This window comes from Paramacrobiotus metropolitanus, unplaced genomic scaffold (assembly GCF_019649055.1).
Source record: "Paramacrobiotus metropolitanus isolate TYO unplaced genomic scaffold, Prichtersi_v1.0 Parri_scaffold0000026, whole genome shotgun sequence".
Classification (NCBI taxonomy): Eukaryota; Metazoa; Tardigrada; class Eutardigrada; order Parachela; family Macrobiotidae; genus Paramacrobiotus; species Paramacrobiotus metropolitanus.
The window spans coordinates 1,053,285-1,078,127 of NW_026570246.1; the positions used below are offsets into that span (position 1 = coordinate 1,053,285).

At 41.8% G+C, this 24,843-nt stretch overlaps 3 protein-coding genes across 4 annotated transcripts; 2 read left to right on the forward strand and 1 right to left on the reverse strand.

Moving 5' to 3' along the window:
* Window positions 1-1,000: 1,000 nt before the first annotated feature.
* Window positions 1,001-15,009, reverse strand: LOC129587880 (cAMP and cAMP-inhibited cGMP 3',5'-cyclic phosphodiesterase 10A-like). The gene is given in 25 exon segments (XM_055481820.1): window positions 1,001-1,620; window positions 1,808-1,886; window positions 1,952-2,062; window positions 2,128-2,246; window positions 2,552-2,920; window positions 3,263-3,400; window positions 3,493-3,583; window positions 3,856-4,042; window positions 4,216-4,663; window positions 4,806-4,809; window positions 8,869-8,931; window positions 9,093-9,181; window positions 9,324-9,404; window positions 9,486-9,809; window positions 9,922-9,989; window positions 10,052-10,361; window positions 10,503-10,617; window positions 10,771-11,084; window positions 11,187-11,238; window positions 11,558-11,616; window positions 11,688-11,738; window positions 12,226-12,459; window positions 12,620-12,673; window positions 12,760-12,862; window positions 14,008-15,009. Coding segments are annotated over 25 exon segments (3,978 nt in total). The 5' UTR covers window positions 14,343-15,009; the 3' UTR covers window positions 1,001-1,440.
* Window positions 15,010-16,239: 1,230 nt separating this feature from the next.
* LOC129587830 (arylsulfatase B-like) lies at window positions 16,240-21,682 on the forward strand. 2 transcript variants are annotated; one of them, XM_055481761.1, is made up of 16 exons: window positions 16,240-16,674; window positions 16,775-16,918; window positions 17,001-17,074; window positions 17,369-17,550; window positions 17,872-18,260; window positions 18,327-18,452; window positions 18,792-18,929; window positions 19,000-19,136; window positions 19,194-19,353; window positions 19,430-19,542; window positions 19,653-19,689; window positions 19,800-20,005; window positions 20,081-20,207; window positions 20,285-20,474; window positions 20,614-20,922; window positions 21,132-21,682. In XM_055481761.1, the coding sequence occupies exons 1-16, from the start codon at window positions 16,497-16,499 to the stop codon at window positions 21,430-21,432; spliced, it is 2,811 nt and encodes a 936-aa protein (XP_055337736.1). In that variant the 5' UTR covers window positions 16,240-16,496; the 3' UTR covers window positions 21,433-21,682. The 2 variants fall into 2 exon arrangements, with proteins under 2 accessions (XP_055337736.1, XP_055337737.1); XM_055481762.1 differs by having other exon boundaries at window positions 17,962-18,260.
* A 268-nt stretch (window positions 21,683-21,950) lies between these two features.
* On the forward strand, window positions 21,951-24,747 carry LOC129587881 (arylsulfatase B-like). The gene is made up of 10 exons (XM_055481822.1): window positions 21,951-22,180; window positions 22,365-22,473; window positions 22,675-22,725; window positions 22,862-22,974; window positions 23,095-23,131; window positions 23,201-23,406; window positions 23,472-23,598; window positions 23,696-23,758; window positions 23,908-24,076; window positions 24,166-24,747. Exons 1-10 carry the CDS (start codon window positions 22,076-22,078, stop codon window positions 24,470-24,472), a joined length of 1,287 nt encoding a protein of 428 aa, XP_055337797.1. The 5' UTR covers window positions 21,951-22,075; the 3' UTR covers window positions 24,473-24,747.
* Window positions 24,748-24,843: the final 96 nt, after the last annotated feature.

The window sequence follows — 24,843 nt, forward strand, 5'->3', positions numbered from 1 at the left end:
CATCCAGTTGTGAAGCTGTGCATGCAGATACAGATAGTGTAAAATGAGCCAGATTACTGAGAATGTGCAGGAGACGGGAAACCGCCGCCTTGACAATAAGAGCGCATTGTCCGCCAACACAACTGCTTCTCACTTCTGGGATGACGTGGTGGAATGGGAGAAGTGGTCCAAGGAGAAGCAACTGAACGAGCGTATAACACAGTTGTTAGCGCAGGCGGCTGTTAAGCCGCCGAAAGAGGCTGTCTTCTCCGCGGAACATATACAGATCCGCCAGTGGCTGGCCGGGATACGAGCCCGCCGTGAGGAAATGACGGAGGATATCATTCGCGGTGTCTCCCAGCTCCGTGCGGCACAGCGCAAAGTGGACACTGTCGCTGCGGTTGCCGATAAGCGGCTGAGTGAGTTTTCCGAGATATTGGCCCAGATGGCCATACGGGACGAACAGGCGCACACGACGACGGAGCGAAGTCGACTGCTGGACGATGAATCCATCGACGAGTGCGGCAGTCGCGTGGGGCCACGGGATCCGAAACGCCGCTATCCAGATTCCCCTGAATTTGTGCCGAATAAGGCGCCGAAGCTGCAGACCGCGGAATCAGGCGAATAACAAGTTGGGAAATAAATTGCCTTTCCAGTTAGCCGCGGTGGAGCTTTTTTTCTTATACGATCATATCGTTTTACTTTTTTATCTTTACAGTTTTTTTTGCTTGCTTTTGTTTGAAATTTTGCTGTAAACGCAGTCACAAACTCTTTATGCCAATACGAAAATTGGAAATCGGTTAACCTGAAATTTTTGGTGCTGCTGCGGGAAATTTTTTGAATGCCTGGCGTGATTGCTTAAATTGGTTTTTTTTTGTGGTTTTGTTTGAAAGGTTTTGATTCCCACGAATGTGGCCTTCATATTAGCTGTTTTGCTATCAGCCGACTGCATGGCGAAAGTTTGAAAATGTGCACGAGAATTAAGTGAAGTAAATGATTGAAGTTTAATACTGCAACCATGTCGAATGCGCACTTTTACTCCGACAAGATAAAACTGAAATATGCAAAAAATCCCAGACTGGCACAATAAAACCTGCCAAAAAAGACATGTCCACCGACACTGCCCATATGAATACAATATAGCTTGTGGTTAAATGGTCAAACAAACGCCCTGAAGTAATTAATCAATAATCCACACAAAAGAAAAGAGATCCCGGTAGTTATCGAATCCCAGTGCAGCGTAGACATGAATTTAAAACAGAGAGACAACAACAGGTTAAAATAAACACGGACACACGATTCGCTCTACTTCGCCGTCAATACATAGATGGATTTTTGTCGTATTTCCCCGATTCTTGTAACGACGGCACCAACACGTGCACATTCCCGCCCGCCGAATGCGCACACACATCTCTATACACGGGAAAGCGGCGTCACAGCGTGCTGCTGCAAAGATCGCTCTCATTTCAGAGGAATGCTCCGTTCGGCATCACCGCGACTGTGGCTGCGGGAACCGTGCGGATGAGGTAGTGTGATGGCCGCATTGTTGAAGAAATCCCACACCAGGATCGTGTCGTCGTGGCTGCTGCTTACTATCTGGAATTCATCGAACTGAAGGCGAAATACACGACCGGTGTGCTCCTAAACATCAGAGTTGTATTAAAAATAACCACCACAAATAAATTTTGCATCGCATCACACTCTGTAATTTTCAACTCTCAGTATTTTCTTGTGCATTACACCACACCGCACCACACAACACAAATAAATTTTCTGAAAATTAATCTTTTTCGTGATGCAAGCAGATATCAATCAGTTAATTATTTACCACCAAGGTCTTGACACAAAGCGATGACGCCATGGTTCGGGGGTCTAAAGCGGCTTGGAGATCCCAAATCTTGATTTTTCTGAAACGCAACAAAGTAACTTTACTAAATGGTTCAAAGCAGGAGATCTGTAGCATACACCGTACCCATCATACGCTCCGCTCACAATCCGTTTGCTATCAAATCTTATACAACGCACCAACTCCTCGTGACCTTCCAAAACACGCAAACACGCGCCGCATTCGATGTCCCACAATCTACAAGGTAATTTTCATCTCGTTATTTGTAAAATTAATTTGCAAAGAAAAATGTAAGCGCATACCTGATTGTGTTATCGGAACTGCCACTGGCAATTAAGCGCTCCTTATACTGTAGACAGGCAATGCCTCGTTTGTGGCCTTGCAAAGTTCTGACAAATTCACACGTCGATGTGTTCCAAACCTAAAACATAAAAAGGGGTTGAGCAATTTTTCAAATAGTCTGATCAAATCACAATTAGGTAAATGAATTTCGTTAAACAAAGCCGGAAGGAAACAGCTACAAAACAGATTTGTGGCGATGTCGATTCGCCGACAAGCATCTCGTCGGCCTTTAAAGATGCAGACCGCACTTTTAATGACCATGGGAAACTACGTAAACACAGTGAAATGCAAAGTAGTCCGACTACACCACACACACTATGCATAATACGCTAAAGCCAACAGAGAGCAAGCTGCACTTGTACTCTCGACCAGAGACAAACATACCTTAATGGTTCGATCACCGGAGGCGGACACAATATATTTATCATCAAAATCCACGACATTCACCGCAGCTCGATGACCGACGAGGACACGGCGTAGTCCGATATCTTTGGGAGAATTCATGTCCCACACGGCGATGGAACGGTCTTTGGAACAAGTGACCATCATGCCATTTTGGAAGCGCACATGCAGTACAGCTTCACAATGATGCACCAGGGTGTTGAGCAATTCGCCACGAGTAATATCCCACACGCGCACTGTGGAATCACTGGATCCGCTAACAATAATACGCTCATCATACTGCAGACACAGCACCGATCCGGTGTGCCCCGTAAGGATTTGTGAGCACTGCAGACTTGTGCGATCCCAAATCTACAAAAGCAAATTTTCAAACAAAAATTCCAACGTACTTACTCTTACCTAAATGCATTAAAAGCTACGAAATCCTTGAAAATAAATACTACAACAGAAAAGCCAGAAAACGTCAATCAAAACACGGGCTTCTCCATTTCAGTAAGATTTCGAATTACTAATTACACAGGAAGCTGGTAATACGACTGGGACTACAATGGTAATGAAATCAAAAGTATTCATTTCATCTGTCATAAAGTGCGTGAGCATTCGACGGAACGCAAACATTAATAAACAAGAGCACATATTTAATTTCTTTAACAAGATCATGCTCCAAAGTAAATACAAGCGGACGACACGCACCTTAATGGTATTGTCACGTAATCCACTAATAATTTTCTCGTCATCATATTGCAGACAGTAGACGCCTTTGCTGTTTTCACTCCGACAATTGATCTTATGCAACGTAAAATTGCCCTGCTTCCAGTTACGCTCCGTTGTCTAAATAAAAAAAGTAGCACTCGTAAAGTAACTAGCAAGCAAAAACAACCGTATACACTTTGACGGCTGCGCTGCCGGGCCAAAATGCTTACCTCGATATCACGCATAATTATCGGAAAAAGCTGCCGGTAATATGAATCTGCGATTAGAGGAGATGGATACTTCCGGAAAAGATTTTTTATCCTGTAATCAAATCCCAACGCCGGCTTAACTTTATGCTGTATAAAATTAACCGCACGTCAAAGGTATGGTTCACTGAACGACGGCCAAATCGCATGCGCAAAACTAGAAGCGCCTGCTTAATTAAAATGCATAATATCCTGCTTGCGGGCGCTGCCTCTCACGTGCTGCGAACACAGCACCATCGTTTCGTAATGCAGATTTATTTTACTAGAAAGGTAGATTAACATCATATTTTGATTATTCCCGCTTTCGTTATAGCGCAATAAACGTACCATCCGCGGCGGGTTCCGATTCCACGCCATAAAGGATCGGTTCGGATATTGTTTTCAATGAGTTTCCGCCACAATTGTCCTTCGGCTACTACACGGCCCCAGTCATGACAAACTTGTTCAGCAGATCGCAGAGATTGTGCATCCAACTTGAAAAGTATCTTTTCGGCAATAACGTGTAAACCCAAATCTATTCAAAAAGTCGGTACAATACTGTGCATTACACTTCATTGATATAAAAGTAGTACAGAACGATATGCACATCTCGCATGCACTAATCGGTGATTGCATGACACGTACTTGAGCGACATTATGCACCCAAGTATCGCCGTGTCTCAAGTAATTACCGCTCAAATTACTCACTTGATAGCAAGGTGATGAAATCTCGTTTTAACAGAGGTTTCAAATAGCTGTTAATCTGCCCGTGTTGATACTGGTTCATGCGAAGAAGGAATTCCTGTACACACTGAATCTGTTGGTCTTCGCTCAGGCCGTCAAAACGCATAAAAACATCCCCAAAATCTTCCGGAAAGCGCACATCACCAGTACGGCCCAATCCCACGGCGGTCTCCGATGCGAGAATGGGTGCACTTTCTGACAGATGCATCATGGCAACCATGCGTTCCGTGGCGGGGATTTCACGGGTTTTTCTTCCCTGCAGACGGCTTGTGTCCATCGAAGGCTCTTCTGATGTGTCCATAGCCTCCATCGCTCCTAGTGTGCCACCAACATCGTTTGAATTGGAATTGTCGTCGCTGGAATAACTGGCAAAAGAGCTGCTGCTGTTCGCTGCCGTTCGCGGGCTAAATTCCTACAAGTAATGTGAAACTGCCATCAACTAACTATCAGATCCGGAAATAGTTTCAGGCATTCTTTATGCCTATTAACCCTTTATTATGCCAAACAATATATCAAAATATATGAATGGATAATAACCAGGAAAGATGAAACACCAAACTACAAATCGACAATTCCGGTTCCTTTTCTAATACTGATGCCTGCTAAATAAATCTTGGCATACAGTCAGTACAGTAAAAAATGGCAAAATAAAGTGACCAACCATTACATTAAGTAATAAAGCCCACTCTAGTCCGAATCTTCCATGCACAGATACTTCGTAGTACGTACAAGAAAAGCGCACCAAAAAGTCATTGATCAAATTCATAATACAGAGAGAGCACTGGTGGAAGCGATTTAGAATGCAACACGAGTTAATAAAACTTATTTCAAAATTCCTTCGGATTTTTAATCGTAGGTAAGGGTAGCATAGCATGTGTGATTTTTTATATCGCGTTTTCTCAATCGATAGGAAATAATTCAAATAAACGACTGAAATTTACAAACAGAGCCTCAAAAAGCCTGTGTGCGGTAAAGGCAGCGAGCGTTAACAGTTTTTGAATCGTAGCGCTCGCTTATTTTTCCTTAGCACACTCTTGTCTTAATAACGTGCAAAAGAGCGTAGAATTAAAACGAAACAGGGAAACTCTGTAACATTGTTGCTCTTGTGCTGTTTTCAGCCTCTGTTGTGGGATCAGGTGGATTAAAGTTCATCGAGCTATGAAACAGACTAGTTAGGCAAAACATGGTTGGTTATTGGTTTATGAGTCCTTATTTGAGCATTCTAATTAAGAATAAAGATTAGCAAGATATTTAGAAATGGTTAAGAGTCAGGAAACAGCTACTGTATGGTTCTGTTAGTTATATACACATTAGTGCTTCCTACAAACCCCTAGAACTAGAAGGTAAGACCGTAAGTGTCAGTATCTATTGTTGTGAAGAATACAGCGTTCATTTACTGTCCATTCATTTATCCTACTGTTTTAAAAACAAATAAACTGCACAATCCTTATCCCTGGTTGTCAATTCCCAATAAATTTTTATTCGCAACTCACAATTCATTGGGTAAGTTAAAGTAACCGTAAGTTTTACTGTGTGGGTAATGGGTATGATATATCAATGATATGGTTGTAAAATACAGAATGTTCTATACGTATTGTTATTTGTTTACATGCGACATTTGCACAAAATCTTTCACGTCTCATACTGATACACCTATATTAAACTACCGAGTTGCTTCTTGAAGTCTTGAACATGTCTCATTGTCAGCTAAAAGGTTCCTTCTCATTTCTAGCGCACACGTAAAGGTATGCCATCGTATCCTATGATTCATACCTGATGTGGCATTTAATTTCGCTTCCTTCCTCTGCTTTCAAAACCAAACGAAGAAACGTTTCAGCACCACGGGACAGATGATCATAAGAGAAGCTATGGAGGAAATTCCAGGCGTAGTAAATGGTTTGAGCAGGTCTGAAATTTGGATATCAAGAAGTGATTCAGCAAAAAACGATCAGTATCCGTGGGGTAGTAAAGATTATATCATCAAATTCGGTCTTTAGATCATTATGATTAAATCCTTAAGGGCTCAGGCTTGAAGGAAGTAGTCATCCTGCTCATCCAGCTGTCTGGTTTCATCAAGCACGTAGTAGCAAGTAGTCATCAAGCACGCGCTATAACTACAGGGATCTCCATAGAATGTAGACTGTTACACGCCCAAGAGTGAAAAATGTTTCGTTTGAAATCAGGAAAATGGGAGAATCGTTGTAGTGTCCTTGATTTCCTCCAACTGCACGCGATAATTAAAAATACTTAACGAATTTATCAAGAAAACCAAAAAAGCGTAATTTTAGACGCGATCGACGGAGCATGAAAAAGCTCTACGTTGAGTTCTTGTACTTCACTCTCTCGTCCAGTCGAATCACCCACACGCGCATTCTGTGACTCGACTCAGCCCAGAGTCCCAAAGTGACCCCATTGTGATTCCATTAATTCAATAACGCCGCCTCGTGGAAATGACTCAAATCGCGTTCTTTGTCACAACTCACCGTACGACTGTAGTGTGTGGTGTACGACGTACTTGTACAGGACGTACTCACTGTACGAGTACTTGCAGAAAATTAAGTACTAGTACTTAATCGAAAAAACGGATAGTTCTTTCCTTGAAAATGACCGTACCAGAAGCCACCAGAATACTTTAAAAAATTTTTTAACAAATGGCCAGCCGTGCTGTAACATAACACCAGAATACTTTAAAAATTTTTTTAAAAGTGAGCTCATGCCGGTATTTTAATTATTTTTTAAATATGGCAGGATTGTAGTTTGTACGAGCGCATAAGCATGAAATAAATTAATTAAAGTACTTACTTAAAATTTAGGAAATCACTATAGGCACCCCCTTACACCCTCGTTTATTATAGGCACCCCTTCTCGCACCCCGTAATTTATAGACACCCTTTTCTGTTTATTAAATAGAAACACCCTGTCAGTGTATTCTATAGGCACCCATTAATAGCATATTTCGGATACAGAATTCGAAAATGATTTCATGTACGTGCGTCAGTCTCATACAGATACTCGCATACATACAGACAGAATCAGGCTTTCCATCCGGTGATCGGGCGGTGAGGCCGATCTGCTAACTTGGATCTAATGAGGATGGCATCGTCGGCGGTAATTCTGGTGTTTCGTTTCGCAATCGTAATTTCGGATGCCGGTTTTCTGCCGGTTCTTTTCGGACACCGGGTGGCCTCCTCTTTGTCCAGCGCTTCTGCTAACCATTTTCGGTGCGGTTCGGCTTTTGTAAAAACCGTACCTTCTGGTGTCAGGCCCGTGATGAGCCACAATGATTCGACCCAGCATTTTGAAGTTGTACAAGAGGGTACATACTGTAACATCGACGTCGGTCTGCCTCTCTATACTTTTGCGACCATAGTTACCGTATCTAGATTCTAGGTTCTAACACTACAATTACATTATAATACTGTACTAGTATGCTAAAGTTTTATAGGGGTGCCTATAAAAAACAGGGTGCACGAAAGAATCAATTAATAAGATAAGGGTGCCTTTAATTAACGGGGTGCGGAAAAGGGGTGCCTATAGTAAACGGGGGTTTTTGGGGTGCCTATAGTGTCACCCTAAAATTTAATAGTAAAATATAATTAATAGTTTTGGACCTCTGATACTATTACAGTAAACAAATCGTTATGCGGATTATGCCCAGTGGAATGCATACAGTTACAAATACTTACAAGAAACAGCATTTACGGTGATTATAATTGTTATTACTATAGAATTGATACTGAATTTCTAAACCTCTGCAGGAAACTTAAATCTTTGGTGGATCGTCACTGCTTCATTGGTGACACTGTGTACTGTAAGACGTAAGTTACCGTGTAACAAGCCAAACTAATGGCCAGCCGTGCTGTAACATAAAAGAGCAGCGCTAGTTTTTTGAAGAGAAAAAACAAGGTATGTATCTTGCTTCCAGAGGCGCTTGCAGGGTAAATCTGACATCCCGAGATCGGCTTCGGCATGCAAGAAAATAATTATGGTGTAGGAACACTTAGGCCCACACGAGAATTTTAGAAGGTCATGTTTTTTAGCAGGAGCATTGGTTACAGTTTTCACGAAAGAAAACTCACTGTAATAAAATGAGATCCCTTCAGCTCATCGAAATTTATTAAAAAACGCCAAGCGAAATTTCATGTCACTAACGTATACTCAGGTCTGATAGGTGCAATGTACAGAGTAGATGACAATTCATTCTTTACACTTAATCGCGGAATAATTAGCTATAATTCATACAATACAAGAGTAAACAATATGAAGGTTCGTAAAATCAGGCTAAACTGTTGATTTAATCCATTTTCCACAGCGAACAGCCCAAAATTAAAACCAGATCAAAAACCAGTCAAATAAATGGTAAAAGCAATTTTATAATAATGCTGCAACCACATTTTATGCTGACGAAATCCATAAAATTTAAAACCGTAGTCATTCAACATCTAATCTACATAACCTTCTGTCTCAACCGGGATGGATTAAATATACACAGCGGTCAAATTTGAAATAATTTAAACAATAAAGCTTTTATTGATAAGCTCCACCGAAGAGAGCGGTAAAGAGATCGATTACTCCGGCATCACATCGCGCTAAAATAACAATGTGCGATATGGTTACTTATTCTCAGCTGCTTGTGCTTCTACTTTCTTCTTTTCTTCGGTCCACATTTCCAGATTATTCCTGTAAATGAAATGACGTACGAAGTGTAATCACGGCACATCTAGTAAACTACAAACTATAAAATAATGTACCAACATACCGTAATAAATTTTTTCACTTAAATATTCTTACATTTCTACGCATTTTTACTCTATAAATAATAAATTTGTATCCCTATTTACCTGGCACCATCTAACATGGGCTGGGAGCCTGGCAGCAACTGCGCCATAAGTTCGTAGCAAGGCAGGCAAATGCCGGTAAGGAAGCCACACTACGACAGGAAACAAATATTGCATTTGTCCACAACGGACAATCAAAAAGCCATGGTAATGATATGCCGGCTTTAAATGGAAAGCATTCTCCGGTTCATACTGCTCAAGAAAAAAAGGGAAGACAAACAAAAAGTGCTCTACCTGGCTGGCTGGGAGCTCGTTCGCTTTTCTACGGTCCAGCATGGGAATCGGCTCCTGTCCACGAGCTCGTTCCTGATCGCCCTAAAACATTAATCGAACGCGTCTCTAAATGGTCAAGTGCATGTTAAGCTGTTCAGAAGGCTGATGTAGTTCCATGTGTACCTGCTCAAAAAATTCCTCCATAATTCACTGCTCTAGAATACCTTTTAATACGGCTTTGTTTGGAAAAAACAGCGCCAAATCCGTCGCGAGGATGCAGTGCTTGATGTTTCCCAATACTTCGCGATACTCTACCGGCGTCAAGGAACGGAAAATATTATGACCTTCTTGCTGCAGAATAGCTACTGTCTGGTTAAAATGATGGTGCTCCATTGTCGAGGTTGTATAAATAGCGGCAAGGGGTGAGGCAAATTTCACCATAAATGAATTATTCTTTCCGCGATGATCCAAATCGTGACAAAGAGCTGCTACGTATAAGGCAAGTGCCTGTAAAATACTTCCTGCATCAGTTAACACATCAAGTCGTTTGGAAAGCAACAACAAATAGTCCCTGTTAACTCTACGCCCATAAAATATTTAAATTCCATTAATAGCTCACCTCTAATGGCTTAAACACATGGGAATTAGTTTTGAGACAAACATACATGGAGTTGGCGACGGAAAACCCTAAGGAAATTACCGATCAAATCAACCATAAATGCAGACGTCGACGGAAACTGTTTCCATACCGTGTGTATAATTATGATAAGGTACTTTGCGGTAATTCTTCCGAACCGTTAAGCTAAACCGAATCAATGTGTCCAAGTCGAAGCGGGTTAATCCAAACAAATCGCGGAACATGTATATGACACAGAGAGGTTTCTGAAATTCCGTTAGCTTCCACGGAGAGAATTCAAAACGGTCGATTTCCGGAATTTCATCCGGCATATTAGCATGTTTGAGCATATTGAACTCATCGTCGGTGCATGTAGAATGGTAGGCTAGGACGTCCAAAGCTACTTTATATTTCTGCTCCGACCGGCGAATTTTATCGTATAGCTATTAAAAACAAAGAGCCAATGTAGCCATGAACTGCAATGACACTTCGTAATTAACTGCAAGCAAACGATCTGTCTTGCGTACAACTAACGGTGTCTTAAGACACAACAACATCCTATTTCTGGATCTGTGGCGTGATACCTTCGCGTGATGGAGCGCCAGTCCACAATAAACGGCAAAGGTCTCAAACGCTTCTTCGTCGGCTTTAGTGAATGTTCCGATCTGCTTATTAACCATCTGAACAACTCCAATCACACTGAAAAACGTTACTTTCAAGTTCAGTCTGTGAAAGTATACGGCTGCATATTGGTTGCAGCACTTTCACCGCAGTCTATCGATTACTGCAGCACCACAACACACCCGATCCCAGTGCAACATTGAAAAGCCCTATCTTTGAATCTATCGTCACCTGCCGCGGATGAAGATCGGCATGCACAGGATCGATTTGGTCTTATAACCCGTCCGTTGATCCACCTCCGGATTAAATCGTTCATCCTCGTAGGCATTCTGTATGTTCATGACGGCGCCGGTGGCGGCCACCGTGCCAGCAATGCCCTTTCCAATGGGGAATCGAATCTCCTTTGCAATGTTTGGCTTAGCGGATTCCCCATTAGCCACCTCTTCCGTACCAATATCAAAGATGCGGGCATATAGCTCGTGGGTGCGTGAATCCACGAGGAACAGTGACGCACGATCCGCATTAACTAGCCGCTGTGCGTGATTCTGCAATTAACAAAAGCTCCCCTTCAGCCACTGATCACTTTAAGCAATTTTATTGAGAATATTCCTGGCGGGGCAATAATTGTTATGGTATTGTTTACATACCATGATCTTCATGATCACCGTATCCATCGAAACAATATCCTGGAAAATTGATCTAAAAAACAGGGCAGGTGTAGCAAAAAGTCAGCACATCCGTGAGCGCTTTCAGGATTAGGATGCATGGCTATATTTGCGCTTTTAAGTCACCGGAAATACCCCTGACATGCACACCACGGAACAAACACGCTGACGTTTATGTGCGGACGGTGACCTTCGGGTTTTAAGGAAAATAAATACATCGGTGTAACGTTACATTAACCCTGGCTATTTTTTAATGCTTTAAGTATTTCAAGATACCGTCAATAATCTCTTTGTCATGATATTTTAGGTCATCCACACGCGATTATGTGGAGAATTACTTTCTGGGCACTCACTTGACAATGTTCAGAAGATAGCTATTGAGTTGAGTTTGCATGTTGAGCTCTTGAAGACGCTGCAAGTGGAAGCCGAAAAATCAATACGCGCACCTGGTTACATTCTTTCTCCTGGTGTCGAATGGCTTACCAATCCATCGTGCACAGCTGAAGCACCCAGTGTGACAAAATTAACGGCAACCTGCAGCCGGGAAAAGAGAAAACATCGTCGTAGATGTGCATAAAATAGGCTGTTCATTCATGCGGCATTTATATTCACGTGGAAAAAGGACAAACAAATTTTCAGTCTCATTAGACCATCTCAATTCCTCCAAATCCCTGCAGGGCTTCCCAAGATAAATAATGCAAATGCCTCTTGTTAACAGCCTGGCTAATCGAAAACCCCGCGTCTCCCGCCCGTTAGAATGATTATTAATATCCATTAGAATAATAGGACAAACAACTCTTCCCAGCAAGAAAACAGTTCTTATACCGACACAAATTGGCTAATACAGCGCCGTAGCTATCATTTAACATTAAAATAATGTTTGTACACCTGATTCGCTTTTTCCGATAAAGCACCTTATGGCTTATGGTGTATTGATAGCATGACTGCTCAACCACGATGACACAGAAAAGTGTTTGAATTATTACGTATTCGGTATTACTAATGAATTCGCAGTACTTACGTCTTCATCTTTCGCGCTGAACGGTCCTTTTTCCGCACCGGGAAAACGGAAGAGTTCCAATACACCCACCATTTGAACGGCTTTGCTTAGGGAGAAAATAGGAGAATCGCCACGACCAGTTGCGAATCTAATATCCGCGACTGGCTTATTGCTGAACGTAATTGGCACTGCTAGTATGGCTTCGGTTTCTTCGCTGTTACAGCCGACATCCAGAACGCTGGACACATCATCAGCCTGCACAATCAGTCATGTAAAAAAACCAATCAATTGTCAGATACTGAACATCTCCACCAAGGCGTATTACAGTTGTAACACACTACGTATAAATGTATAAGCATCAAATTTTCCAATCAACTGGGTGGAATTTTTTTCACTTGAAAAATATTTTACGTACGAGAAGCTGCAATCTCCAGTCATCCATGCGGAATACTTGGTTCGTGCGGGCAACCTGAGGTTACATAATACATAAACGATAGCCGTAATTATTAAAAATTACCAGTAGGAAATGCAAAAGTGGTTAGGTGATCAAGTTACCAAAGCGGCAATGAACTTTCCGGTGTTAATGTCACAAATCTGCTGCATCCGAAATTTTGACACCGGAAACGAAGCCGCTGTTTCGCCATTCACCATACCGTTCCTGAAATCATCCAAATTAAGTACGTAATTAAATAACGGTAGATATGAGAATGAGGCGCTAACAGGCTAATGCGGGTTTTTTGTGCTGTAACGGATACACTGTCAATTTCTAGGATCATTTTTTATGCTCTTGCGAATATGTAAAACGGTCAGACTGTCCATAAAAGTATCATTCCCACATAAAATATAAGACAAACTTGAATTTATCATAATGAATAAATATTTTCTTTTTGCAATGCAGTTCTCATTTGAGTCGTACGAGGATAATATTATTGTTTCAACAAAGCCGTAAGAAGTGATCCGTTACAGATCCAACCTGTAAACTGTAAATCCAATCTTTCAAATAAGCAGCACAAAAAGGCCAAGAGACGGTTTAAATCGCAGTTTTACGCAGAAATTATCCGAATTTAACTAATAAGTAACACTAAAAATTATCGGAATTCTTTACGTAACTGTGAAAAACCGGTTAACCAAATAAAGCGCTGGTTCAGAAAATCTGAACGGTGTGAAAATAAGCCGTATATCCCATGGTTGGATGTTTGGAAGGCACACTTACAAAATCATACCTCGATGGATTTATCAACATGTTAATATTACCAAATTAATACTTACTCATAAAAAATCCGTCCTTTTACAATTACAAAAAGCACAGCTCAAAGTAATCTCAAAAGCTCTTCGTACGCCTCTGTGTTTAATTAGTACTGACCCGTCAGTTTGCTGCGATAACAAGCAATATCCGGCTTTTATTGTTAGTTTTAGTTCTACACGCCATAATACAGTAATATTTTGTTCAGTTACTAATAAATCGTTAATAAAATTAACAGTATATCACTAATACGAATATTAGGAAAAATTGCTGCTAATTAGCGCAGCACAATCACTCTGCGCAGGTTAAGTGGACTTAAATCACTTTCCTTGCAACAACCGACATCCAAAAACTGCAAAAAATCAAAACCTAGGATTGTACTCGTAAGACGTAAAAGGAAAAACTGGATTTCTTTCCTGCCACACCACTGTTTGCCCAAAATCAATTACTTAAATTTTAGAAAACTGCTTGAAACTTCCTAACAACACTAAAAAGCGAACACTTATAATACCAAAAATCACCAAAAACTCGGTAATACTGTAAATATAATTTTAATATACCTGTTGGCTTCCGAAATCTCCTCCGGAACTACCAGGCTGAGATACTCGGCAGCATTATCCGCGACATACAAGTGGAACCCATCGGCCTCCACCAACTGCATTGTCTGATAGGACAAATCCCAGAGAACACTAGTTACCTTGTCCGATTCATTTTGAGCATTAATGGTCGCCCGAAGAAACTGGCTGCCAGTCACGCTTTCGCTCTTATCCGTCAGCGCAAGGATCTGATGAGCTAAATCGATCTGTGAGCTAACCGAAAGATTTTTGGCAATGTACTCCTGGATGAATTCGGGATTCCTGGTCAAGAAATTCACCACATCGTCCTCGGACGCCATTGTCAGTGCAGAATATCACACACTGGCCAGACAACAGGAAAGCTACACTGTCAACATGAAATCCCGCTGCTCGTCAGCGCCTCAAACGCGAATGGAGAAGCGTCGGTGCGCGCTCTGTGCAACACCACACAATAAGCGCGATCGCAGCAAAAACAATTTCTGGATCAAAAGGCAGAGGCTTCCATGTGTCGTGGTAGATTTAAGGTAAAATGCTCAGGTTTCCCTGTGGTCGCATGTTTTAAATTCATCCACCATCCCGCTAGGCAAATGACGTCAAAATTGGATTGGGGAGCGCACAGGTGATTATTACTTGTACGAGTACATAGCACGTACGCTTGGCACTGGCTGAATGTGTGGGTGGATCGATATTTAGATTAGTCAAATGGATGGGATTCTAGCACTATCAATATCCACATAGTCGCCAACCGGATCCTTTTTGGCAATGCCGGCAGCATCCCAGCTCGAGCGATGGATGCGGTAACTCCTGTTTCACTATTCCCCGTCAATAATAAATGCATTTCGCATCACCGCACTTTTATACACATGAAAGCGTGATATGATTACAAATGGAAGATCATATGCGCACCGCGCAATGATTACTTGTATTATTACAGGCGGTAAGGCTTATGGACAGCGCGCGCTTCCGTTGTCAGACAGCTGTGCAGTGCATTTTGCAATTTGCGCTACACTTTTTTGCCTGCTCTGGAATGAACGCCTGGTCAAACAAATAATCGTAAAAGGGAACCGACAATGAAGGTCGAAGAAAGAATTCAAATTACTCACCCAGGAAATTAAAATCTTTCAACCTGGTTTCGAAACAAACATTCGAATCTCACAGCGATCGGCTTCGAAAATTTCCCAAGAAATCCAGAGCTGCACACCTCCGGTTAGCAAAGTGGAGGGAGAGATCGCCAATTACCGGTTTCTGAATTACAATGTCTTTAACTATTCTATTATTTTGCAATCTAGAATCTGCTAGTAGAGGAATTATTGCTTATGTAATATGTTTTTATAGCATATCAGTGAAATCACGCTTCACCCTCGCTTCTGCGCTATAATTACAAACGTATACAATATATAGCTCACTCTGTCCAGGTTTCAAAAATAATTTATTGTGACATCCACGTAATCAATCTGAACACTTGCTACAACTATAATTTAGCAACTGTCGAGATGAAGACGTTGCTTACAAGTTACAACTCGGAAATTCTCTCTGCAGACTGGATGCATGACATTTTTTACGTTTCCCTCTTTCCGCCCGGCGACCGCATTGCAGAATTACCGTACTATACAGTCTACAGTTAATGTGTATTGTGTATGCGGTTGATGATCGAACGTCTTTCACATTATATTAAAATGCAGCCAATTCGATTGCGAAATTTCCGTCCTGAAAATTTGCTTCATTTGCTAGACCCACACTCTGGCTTCTTTTACATAGAATAAAACCCTGCACGGCGACCGTGCGACGTCAATGCGGGTTGAAGACACTGATTGTTTCAGTCCAGGTATAAACGATGGAGACAGCTGGCCGGTAGCGGAAGTGCATTAGCGCACAAGGAAAAATTCGGCTCCCAACTGGCGCCGATAACGCAGTGGTAGACCTTGGAGTGCGTAGGTGTTCAGCATACATTTGTCCAGAATGTTAGCGCGGGACATTTGTATGCTGAACGCAGACCAGCACGAGCCAGGTACTTCAAGCGCCAAGAAAGTTTTTTAACGCGACCACGGAAGCTGCTTGTCAACTGTCACCTGTCCAGCAGTGAGGCAGTCGCAGTGGCGCAGGCAGTATACTGTAATTATACACACGTAACTGCCTCTTCGAGCGCAGAAACATCCGCCCGCCGCTTTCGCAATCCAACTTCAAGTGAGCCTGCAGTTTTTGCTATCAGCGAGACAGCGACACGTCGAACGGCAAGAATTTTAAATGGTGAGAATGAGATCTGTTTTTTGTGCTGTATGTTCTGTTTTTAACGCGTTATGTTGCGTATTTTGTTTCTTGCCTCCAGCTACCCGTTCTGTTACTCTGCCCGGCAATCGTAAAATGCGAGTTAGAAATTATGCGCTCGCATGTGACGAGCAGACGTTGTTGTGGTTTCGCAATCATTTCGTTGCCGTGGACTTCGTTTTCTGACGGCATCGCTCACATCAGTAACTATGGACGGTGGTTACGGCTGGGTTGTGGTTTTGGCCACATTCCTGGTTAACGCTGTCGTACAGGGTGTGATTGCCTCCACAGGAGTGCTGCTGAATGTCCTGCTGGACCAGTTCAACGCAGGTCGAGCAACAATTGGCTGGATACCTTCGCTGCTCGGTGGTCTGCTCTTGGCAGTGGGTTAGTAGCACCGTATCGCGGGATTTGTCGTTTGACTATCGATAAGTGGTTGCTCCTTTGTTTACTTACTGTACATTTCCGTCTGGTTTGCACAATATAGGTCCGTTCTCCAGTTATTTAATTGACAAGTCCAGCTGTCGTACCGTGACGATTGTGGGCGCCGTGGTTGCTTCCTTTGGTTGCATTTTGAGTTCTTTTGCCACTGGAATTAATTTTCTTATTATTTCGTATGGAATTATTACTGGTATGTCCGTATGGGTATAATCTCCGGTTACTGGTGCGGTCTAAGTATCTTACTGCATGAGTGATGAGGTGCTGTTTTCCAGGGTTTGGTTTTGGGCTGATGTATTTACCCCAAACTATTGTTTTGGCTGAATGGTTCAAAGAATCGCGTTCGACGGTAGTGCGACATAAAATTTTGAATATATTGTGATTGCAGTATCGTTTAATCCTTAATCTATCCTTTCGTGACAGCCGTACAGATTACTGGCTGTAGTGATGTTACTGAGAGATGCAGTTGTTAATTTGTTTTATTTAAGTCGTTACGTTATGCTTTTCTTATGAAGACTCCCATAATTATGATATGATCAGTTTTTGTTATGCAACAGTTCATGATTTATGTGAATGAGAAGTGAGAATAGCGTATTTTGTGCGATATACTGTAGCAGTTAATATTTATTGTTGTATGCTTTAGGCGACGGGAATCGGTCTTTCCGGCGCAGGGTTCGGTGCTTTTATTATCCCGCCACTTGCACAACATATTCTCAAGTTATACGGATGGAAAAGCTATTTTACATTTTCCGGTATTCTCATTTCTTTGTGTTGCGTTGTTGGAATTTTATTGCGACCAAATCCTGAACATCAGGCACAAAAACGGTTAGTGAATACTGTTTGTCGCTTAATATTTTAAACTGGACCCGGTGAGCATTAACTCACAGTAGCGAAAAGTGGACACTGGGACAGCTGTTGTGTAGTATTGTATACAGCTAATAACGGTACGACTGTCGAGATGCACTAACTCCGGTTTGTTAGTGCCGGTAGTACTATCGAGTCAGCAGTTTAATTGAATCGGTAAATTATCGAATCGGTAAGAGCAGTTGTAACGTGGTACTAATGAGTAGCATCCAGCAAAAAATAAAAATTAATTCTTCGTAAAATGCGTTGATTTTTGGCATGGCTTATCTCTTTCGGTTGCAGAGAAGCATTGCAAAGCAGTGGTTCTGCTGTTTCAACGAGTGGCGGAGTGGCGTGGCATTTTCTAAAAGATCCTGCTTTTGTTCTGTTCAGCTGTAGTACGGCACTATTCAGTGCCAGCTACCGGATTCCCTTTTCCTTTTTACCGGATTATGCTGTTAGACAGCTGAATACAACGAAATCCGATGCGGCGTATTTGTTATCGTATCTTGGAATCGCGAGCTTCCTGGGACGGGTGTTGGGAGGATTTATTGGCGACCACCAAAGGCACCGCAGATTCCTTGTGTACATGTTTCTAAATGTTATGGCGGGGTTCTCAGTGGAGGCTATGGGGTTGGCGGGAAGTTATTTCCAGTTAGCCCTGTGTTCGCTTGGTTACGGTGCTGCTTCCGGTAACATTTCCAGCACATCTGGCGTTGTAACATTTCTGGTGAATTTTGGTAAAATGTTTTTCTTAGGTGGCCGTGTCGCGCTCAACTCAATAATCCTTGCTGACATTTTTGGCCTGTCTGTATTATCGCAGACTTTCGGTCTTGTTTGCTTGGTACAAGGAGTTTCGATATTTTTCGGAACGCCAATTGCAGGTATCTGACGTTTATAATTTGTTTATCTCATTTAACTCATTACGAGTCAATAAGAGTAGGATTTTGATGTTAGCACTCTCTGATTTTTAGTTAGCTTTGAATATCTCCTATAGTTTCTGCGTGAGCAAACGAATCACGATATTACCGGTATTTCATCGGAAATCCCATCCATTATGCAAAAATATCGCCCTTCTTATGGGCTATTGTTAGTGCGAGCAATTTATGCCACTGCTGTGTGTTTACTAATATTGTTAATTCTCTATGCAGTGCCTTGCGTAAGACTTATGCGTGATGTTATATAAATATCCCTTGTAATAATAAGGTACTGTCGGTTATCAGGGTGGTTAGCGGATATTTTTGGTAATTATCGCACATCGTTCATTATCTTCGGCACGGGAATGCTATCGTGTGCGTCTGTGCTGTCCTTTATACCGTCCAATCGACGATCTCACATCAGTAATTACACTGAGCGACGCAGTAAGTATCCTTCAAATTGGTTCTTTTTAAAATTAGCGAAATTTGTTGGGCTCTACCTTCGTCATTGCAGTCAGCTGGTTGCTGAGGATGCTCCCCTTCGTTATTATACCCCTTTTACTCGGAAACACACCGACTGTGGTGCGTGCAACACGACAAGTCGTATCTCCCGCGCCACCCAACATAATAATTATCGTTGCGGACGACCTGGTATTGTGCAACTCTAAATTTAATGCTGAATTGGTTTTTAAAATTTGGTACTTGTAGGGCTGGAATGATGTTAGTTTTCATGGCTATAAAGAGATTCCCACACCAAATCTGGATAAATTGGCAGCGGAAGGAATTATTTTGAACAGCCATTATGCGCATTACATGTGTACGCCATCTAGAGCGGCTTTAATGACCGGAAAATACTCATTTCGAACCGGTATTGTGCTTTGGACAATGGTCGTGTTATTACTGAGCTGTTTCCTCTGCGCTGCCAGGTTACATTCTTGTTCTAGGACTGCAGCACTATGTATTACGAGCTGGTGAACCTCGAGGATTACCACTGGAGGAGAAACTGTTCCCGCAGTACATGCGTGAACTGGGATATTCCACTCATCTAGTTGGAAAGGTGCGAATCGTTTCTTTCCTGAAATATTCCTTGCTACATTGTTTTTGGCCGTGTCGAAGTTTTCGCATTCCTGTCATTAAGTTAATCCACGTAATTCTTTTAATTTGCAGTGGCACCTTGGTTATGCTAGGAACGAGATGACCCCCAGTAAGGAACATTTAACTAGTATTAGTCATTTCTTTATCGGAATCACATGTTGGTATAAAATTTATATGCAACCTGAGCTTTATTATGTATGTTGTAATATCCTGTTGCAGCTTTCCGGGGCTTTGATTCATTTTTTGGATATTATACCGGATATGTGGATTATTATAACTATACTCCGACAGCAGTCAGCGCCGGATACAGCGCATTTGACATGTGGGATGGGTTACAACCGGCAAAAGCATCGAAAGGACAATATGCAACCAATTTATTTACCCACCAAGCAATAGAAAGAATTCGCGAGCATAACAGTGACCGCGTACGTCATACTCCATATTTTTGGCTCCTTATTGCTGCATTGCAATATGAGTTGCATGGTCTCTTCCTGATTTAGCCACTGTTCCTGATTTTATCCCATCTTGCGCCTCACTATGCCAACGAGGATGATCCCGTGCAAGCTCCCAAAGAGTACATTGATAGATTTCAACACATCGCCCACGAAGGTCGACGGAAGTATGCTGGTTTGTTCCCTTCCCCGTTGTCACCATCTCGCTGATTCTTCATCGACTGTCATTATTTGTTTCGTACTTTGTTGCAGCAACCGTTGCGGTTTTGGATGATGCTGTCGGGGAGTTGGTCGAGGCGCTGAGCGAAAAAAAGCTGTTGGAGAATTCGGTTATCTTGTTTTCTTCGGATAATGGTGGAGCCGGAGCCGTGGAAGGGATACACTTTGGGCCCCCATCGAGTTTCGCCAGCAACTGGCCGTTGCGAGGAGCGAAAGCATCACAGTAAGATATCGGGATTCGAGCTCACATTGTGTAGCTTTAAAAATTTCAGTCTGTGCCACCGCACCTTTAGTTCTTTCTGATTAGCGATTCCTTTGTATCTCACACCTTAACCTGCAAAATTGTAATCCGCTTTTTGCAGATTTGAAGGAGGCGTACGTGTAGCGAGCTTTATCTGGAGCCCATTACTTAAGTCCGTTAAGCGAGTGTCCAGCGAACTGTATCACATAACGGACTGGTTATCAACCTTTTACCGGCTGGGAGGAGGTATACCGTTGAGGAATATGGATGGCTTGGACATTTGGGACTCGTTGAGTCATGCTACTCCGTCGCCCCGTACTGAAATCGTTCTGCAAATTGATCCCGTATGGAAAGAATACGCCATAAGACTGAACCAGTATAAACTGGTGTGGGGATCAAATTTACGAAATAACAATCGGATTGACGATTGGTAAAGATCAACTGATTAGCTTATAAAGCGTATTTAGGTTCTGTCGTTTTCAGAACAAGATCGAATTGCTGTACTGAGATTATTCGGTATAGGTTTAATACTAGAGTTCCTTAGGGTAGTAAATGCATGTGCGTGTGTTGTTACTGTTGCTAAAATTTGGAAACTGTCGTTTTTAGCGAACAGGGTATTTAATCGTGTTGTTGTTTTAGGTACATACCGGAAACAGGGATCCAAGAGAACCTCGTTGTTGATAGTCCCGGTGCGTTAAGCTGTGGTCAACTGAAGAATGACAGACCATGTGATGCCAGTGTTGCACCGTGCTTGTTCGACGTTGTTCAGGATCCCTGTGAGTACAATAACTTAGCGGAACAGTTGCCCGATGTTGTGGATCTGTTATTGGGCAAAATACGGAAATACAACGCCACTGCAGCAATCTCCCAGAATGTGCCCTTGGATCCCAAAGCAAAAGCGTCGCTTAATAACGGACTGATGCAGCCATGGCTGCATTGATTAATTGTTTTGTATTGGAGTTTTAACATTTCGTGATCGCATATGCTCTCTGTGAAACAAGTATAATTTTTCGATGTGCTCAATTTGGAGTGATGTTTTTTTATTTGTATAAGAATTTTCATGAGTGCACAAATGATGGCTTTTGCCTATCGAAAGGCATTCTGAGATTTCTTGGCACATCATGACGATCGTATGCCACTCAAAAGAAGAAATTCGAAAAACAGCAGAATGGTTTTGTTTTGTCTGCATTGTTGCATGCTTAATGCGAAACTACGAAAACACACTTTTTTCCTGTTCGCTTCTGTTGGCACGATGAGCCATTCTAGCTGTTTAACAATCAAATAAGTATCCATAATGCATGAAGCTTGCGGTCTCGCTACAAAGTTCGGTAAAGCCCTACCGCACAGCTGGAGGCATTGTAGATAACGAACCAGCTTTTGTTCACTTTTTTGGTAAAAAAGCTTGCTGTGTGTAATTTGCACATGATGGATGTGATCATACGCCAATTAGGAATTTCCCGCTCTAATTACAAACCTTTCTTACTTGTTCTACATTTTTTTTGAGTGCATCAACGAGAAATTTCTTGTCTTATTACTCGTAAAACCTTTCTTTCTGGCAAAATTGTATTAAGAGAAAAAGCATTATGGAATATGGAAACGTTGCATGCACTCTGTTTCTTATCATGCCGGCACTGACTGTTACTGCGGTCAAACAGCCAAACATTGTTTTCATCCTGGCAGATGACCTGGTACGCCTCTGTTGTAGTAACTGGCAAAGATGAGATACTCGTACTTCAAGTATCTAATGCTGTACTAGGTGTTTATATTTTTTAGAGTTTTCGATCGGGTTAATTTCTTGATGCACTGTTTCCGGTTATTTCCACCCCGTAGATGTGTGTTTTTTAAGTGCACATTAATACTTCTATGCTACAGGGTTGGACAGATGTCAGTTTTCATGGCTACGACGAAATTCCTACTCCGAATATTGATATTCTGGCCGAAGAAGGCGTAATTTTGCATGATTATTACGCACAGTATCTATGTACGTCAACCGGTAAAATTTGTTGATCTGATAAATTTGAAACAACATTTCACGACCCGAGAATAGCAACAATCACGGTCGGACAACGTTATTTGTTGCTCATTATGTTTAAGCGCATAATTGTACGGAATGCGCATAATTGTACGGAATGGATTTACAGAGATGAAGTAAACGATGGAACATTTAATTTTCAGTTTGCAGGCACACCTTCCCGAGTTGCTTTAATGACCGGAAAATATCCCTTTCGCACAGGTAATCAATTTACAATCGATTATACAACGAATAGGCTATGTGCAAGTACAAAGCAGTTACTTCGTATGGAATACACTTTGATGCAATTTGGCTGCTTTTGGTGTCAGTTATAATACAACTTGTGTTGTGCCTACAGGAATGCAGCGGCTGGTTCTACAGATTGGAGAAGATCGGGCGCTTCCGCTGGAGGAAAAACTCTTGCCTGAATACCTGAAAGATTTGGGATATTCCACTCACATAATTGGCAAAGTGCGCCTATAAGTTTTTATAAAAGAATTGTAGCCATATCAATTTATATAAAGCTGTAATTATTGTACTCCACATTTGGCTAGCAGGCCTGGATTTCAATAAACGTTTTGATTTTTTTAGTGGCATTTAGGTTATTCAAAACGGACAATGACCCCTTGTAGGTAAAGATGCGTGCATAATACCGTGTACAAGATTGTCTTGGGAATTATTCTGGTGTCGGTTTCAGTGTACCGGGGTTTCGACTCTTTCTTCGGCTATTACGCCGGTGCCAACGACTATTTTAATTACACCCCGGAAGTGCGCAAGGAAGAATGGCGCGGATTTGATCTTTGGGATAACGTGACTGCCTGCCAGAAATGCAAAGGACAATATTCGACAAATTTATTTACCGAAGTTGCCATTAAAAAGATAGACGAGCACCACTATGAAAAGGTTGGTTAAACTTTAAATTGCGTTGTTTATAACCGATTAAATAATATTCTAATTTTTCTTTTTAGCCACTTTTTCTTTACTTTTCCCACATGGCCCCGCATGCTGCTGGGAAATATGACCCAACACAAGCGCCATGGAAAGATGAAAAACACTTCAGCTATATTAAGCACGACGATCGCCGAGAACATGCCGGTAGACTGATTTTTCTACTACTTGTTTTACTTATATACAACACGGTGTTCCTGGTAAAAATCCTTCGTCAATAAAAATTACGCATTTTGCTTTCTAGCAATGGTGAATGTGATGGACCAGTCAGTTGGGAAAAATTACGCATTTTGCTTTCTAGCAATCGGTGAGGATTGTAGACTGGACGCAGATCGCAGTTAGGTGAACAATATTGTTACATCTGCGTTGTTTGACAGGAAATAACTGGGTGTTTTGAACAGATGGGACGTACTACCGGCATTGTGGAGTGATTCTCACATTTGGCTGATAGATTAGGCGGTAGATCCTGGGACGCTATATCCGAAGGCTTACCTTCACCCCGAGAAGAGATTGTGCATCAGATTGATCCAGTGGGTCCTGAATACGCTATAAGATGGAAAAATTATAAACTGGTTTACGGATCACCGGCAGGCTTGAAAACAAAATCATTTCGCATGGATCACTGGTAAAAATGCCCTTTAAAAAATGCTGCGAAATGTGTGTCTTGTGATATTAATGGTACGAAGCTTCGACGGCCTTTCCTTATGGGTGTAGGTATAAACCACCGAATGGTATTCATGCCAAGTTTATCAAACACGAAAAAGCAGCCGTACACTGTAAAAAGCCTAGCCACGCATTGCCGTGCCATTCTTTACTGGTTCCATGTCTTTTTGACATCGAAGAAGATCCCTGTGAATATAACAATCTTGCGGGTTCGCACAAGAATATCGCTGACCTGCTGATGGAAAAGATCCGTGAGTATAATACAACCGCACTACCCTCTGATCCTGATATTTTTGACCTGGATCCAAGAGCAAAAACCGCGTTTCATCATGGCTTAATAGAACCCTGGTTAACTTGAGTATTATTTGGTTAGCAAGAATGCTATTTAATTTTTTGAGTAAATAAATAAGTTATTGCATTGCTACTAAAGTAATTACATTAGAAATGTAATTAATTAATGGACGTTTTGTTGGCTTACCCTGATGTTATCTGCCCTTTTTCTTGGATGTATTAGGGGCAGTACAAAACGCATTATGGCACTTGTCTCTATTGTTGTGCAAAATTTAATGTTATTAGAGAAAAAAACTTGGTTTGATTTTCTGTAATGAAATTTTTAGTGTGTACAGATAGTTCGATTCATAATGAGAATTACGGCTGCCTGTATCGTGTCAGCACCACAAAGATTAGATTAGCTGCAAACAGCTGCTGACCTTTTGCAGCTAACAGATA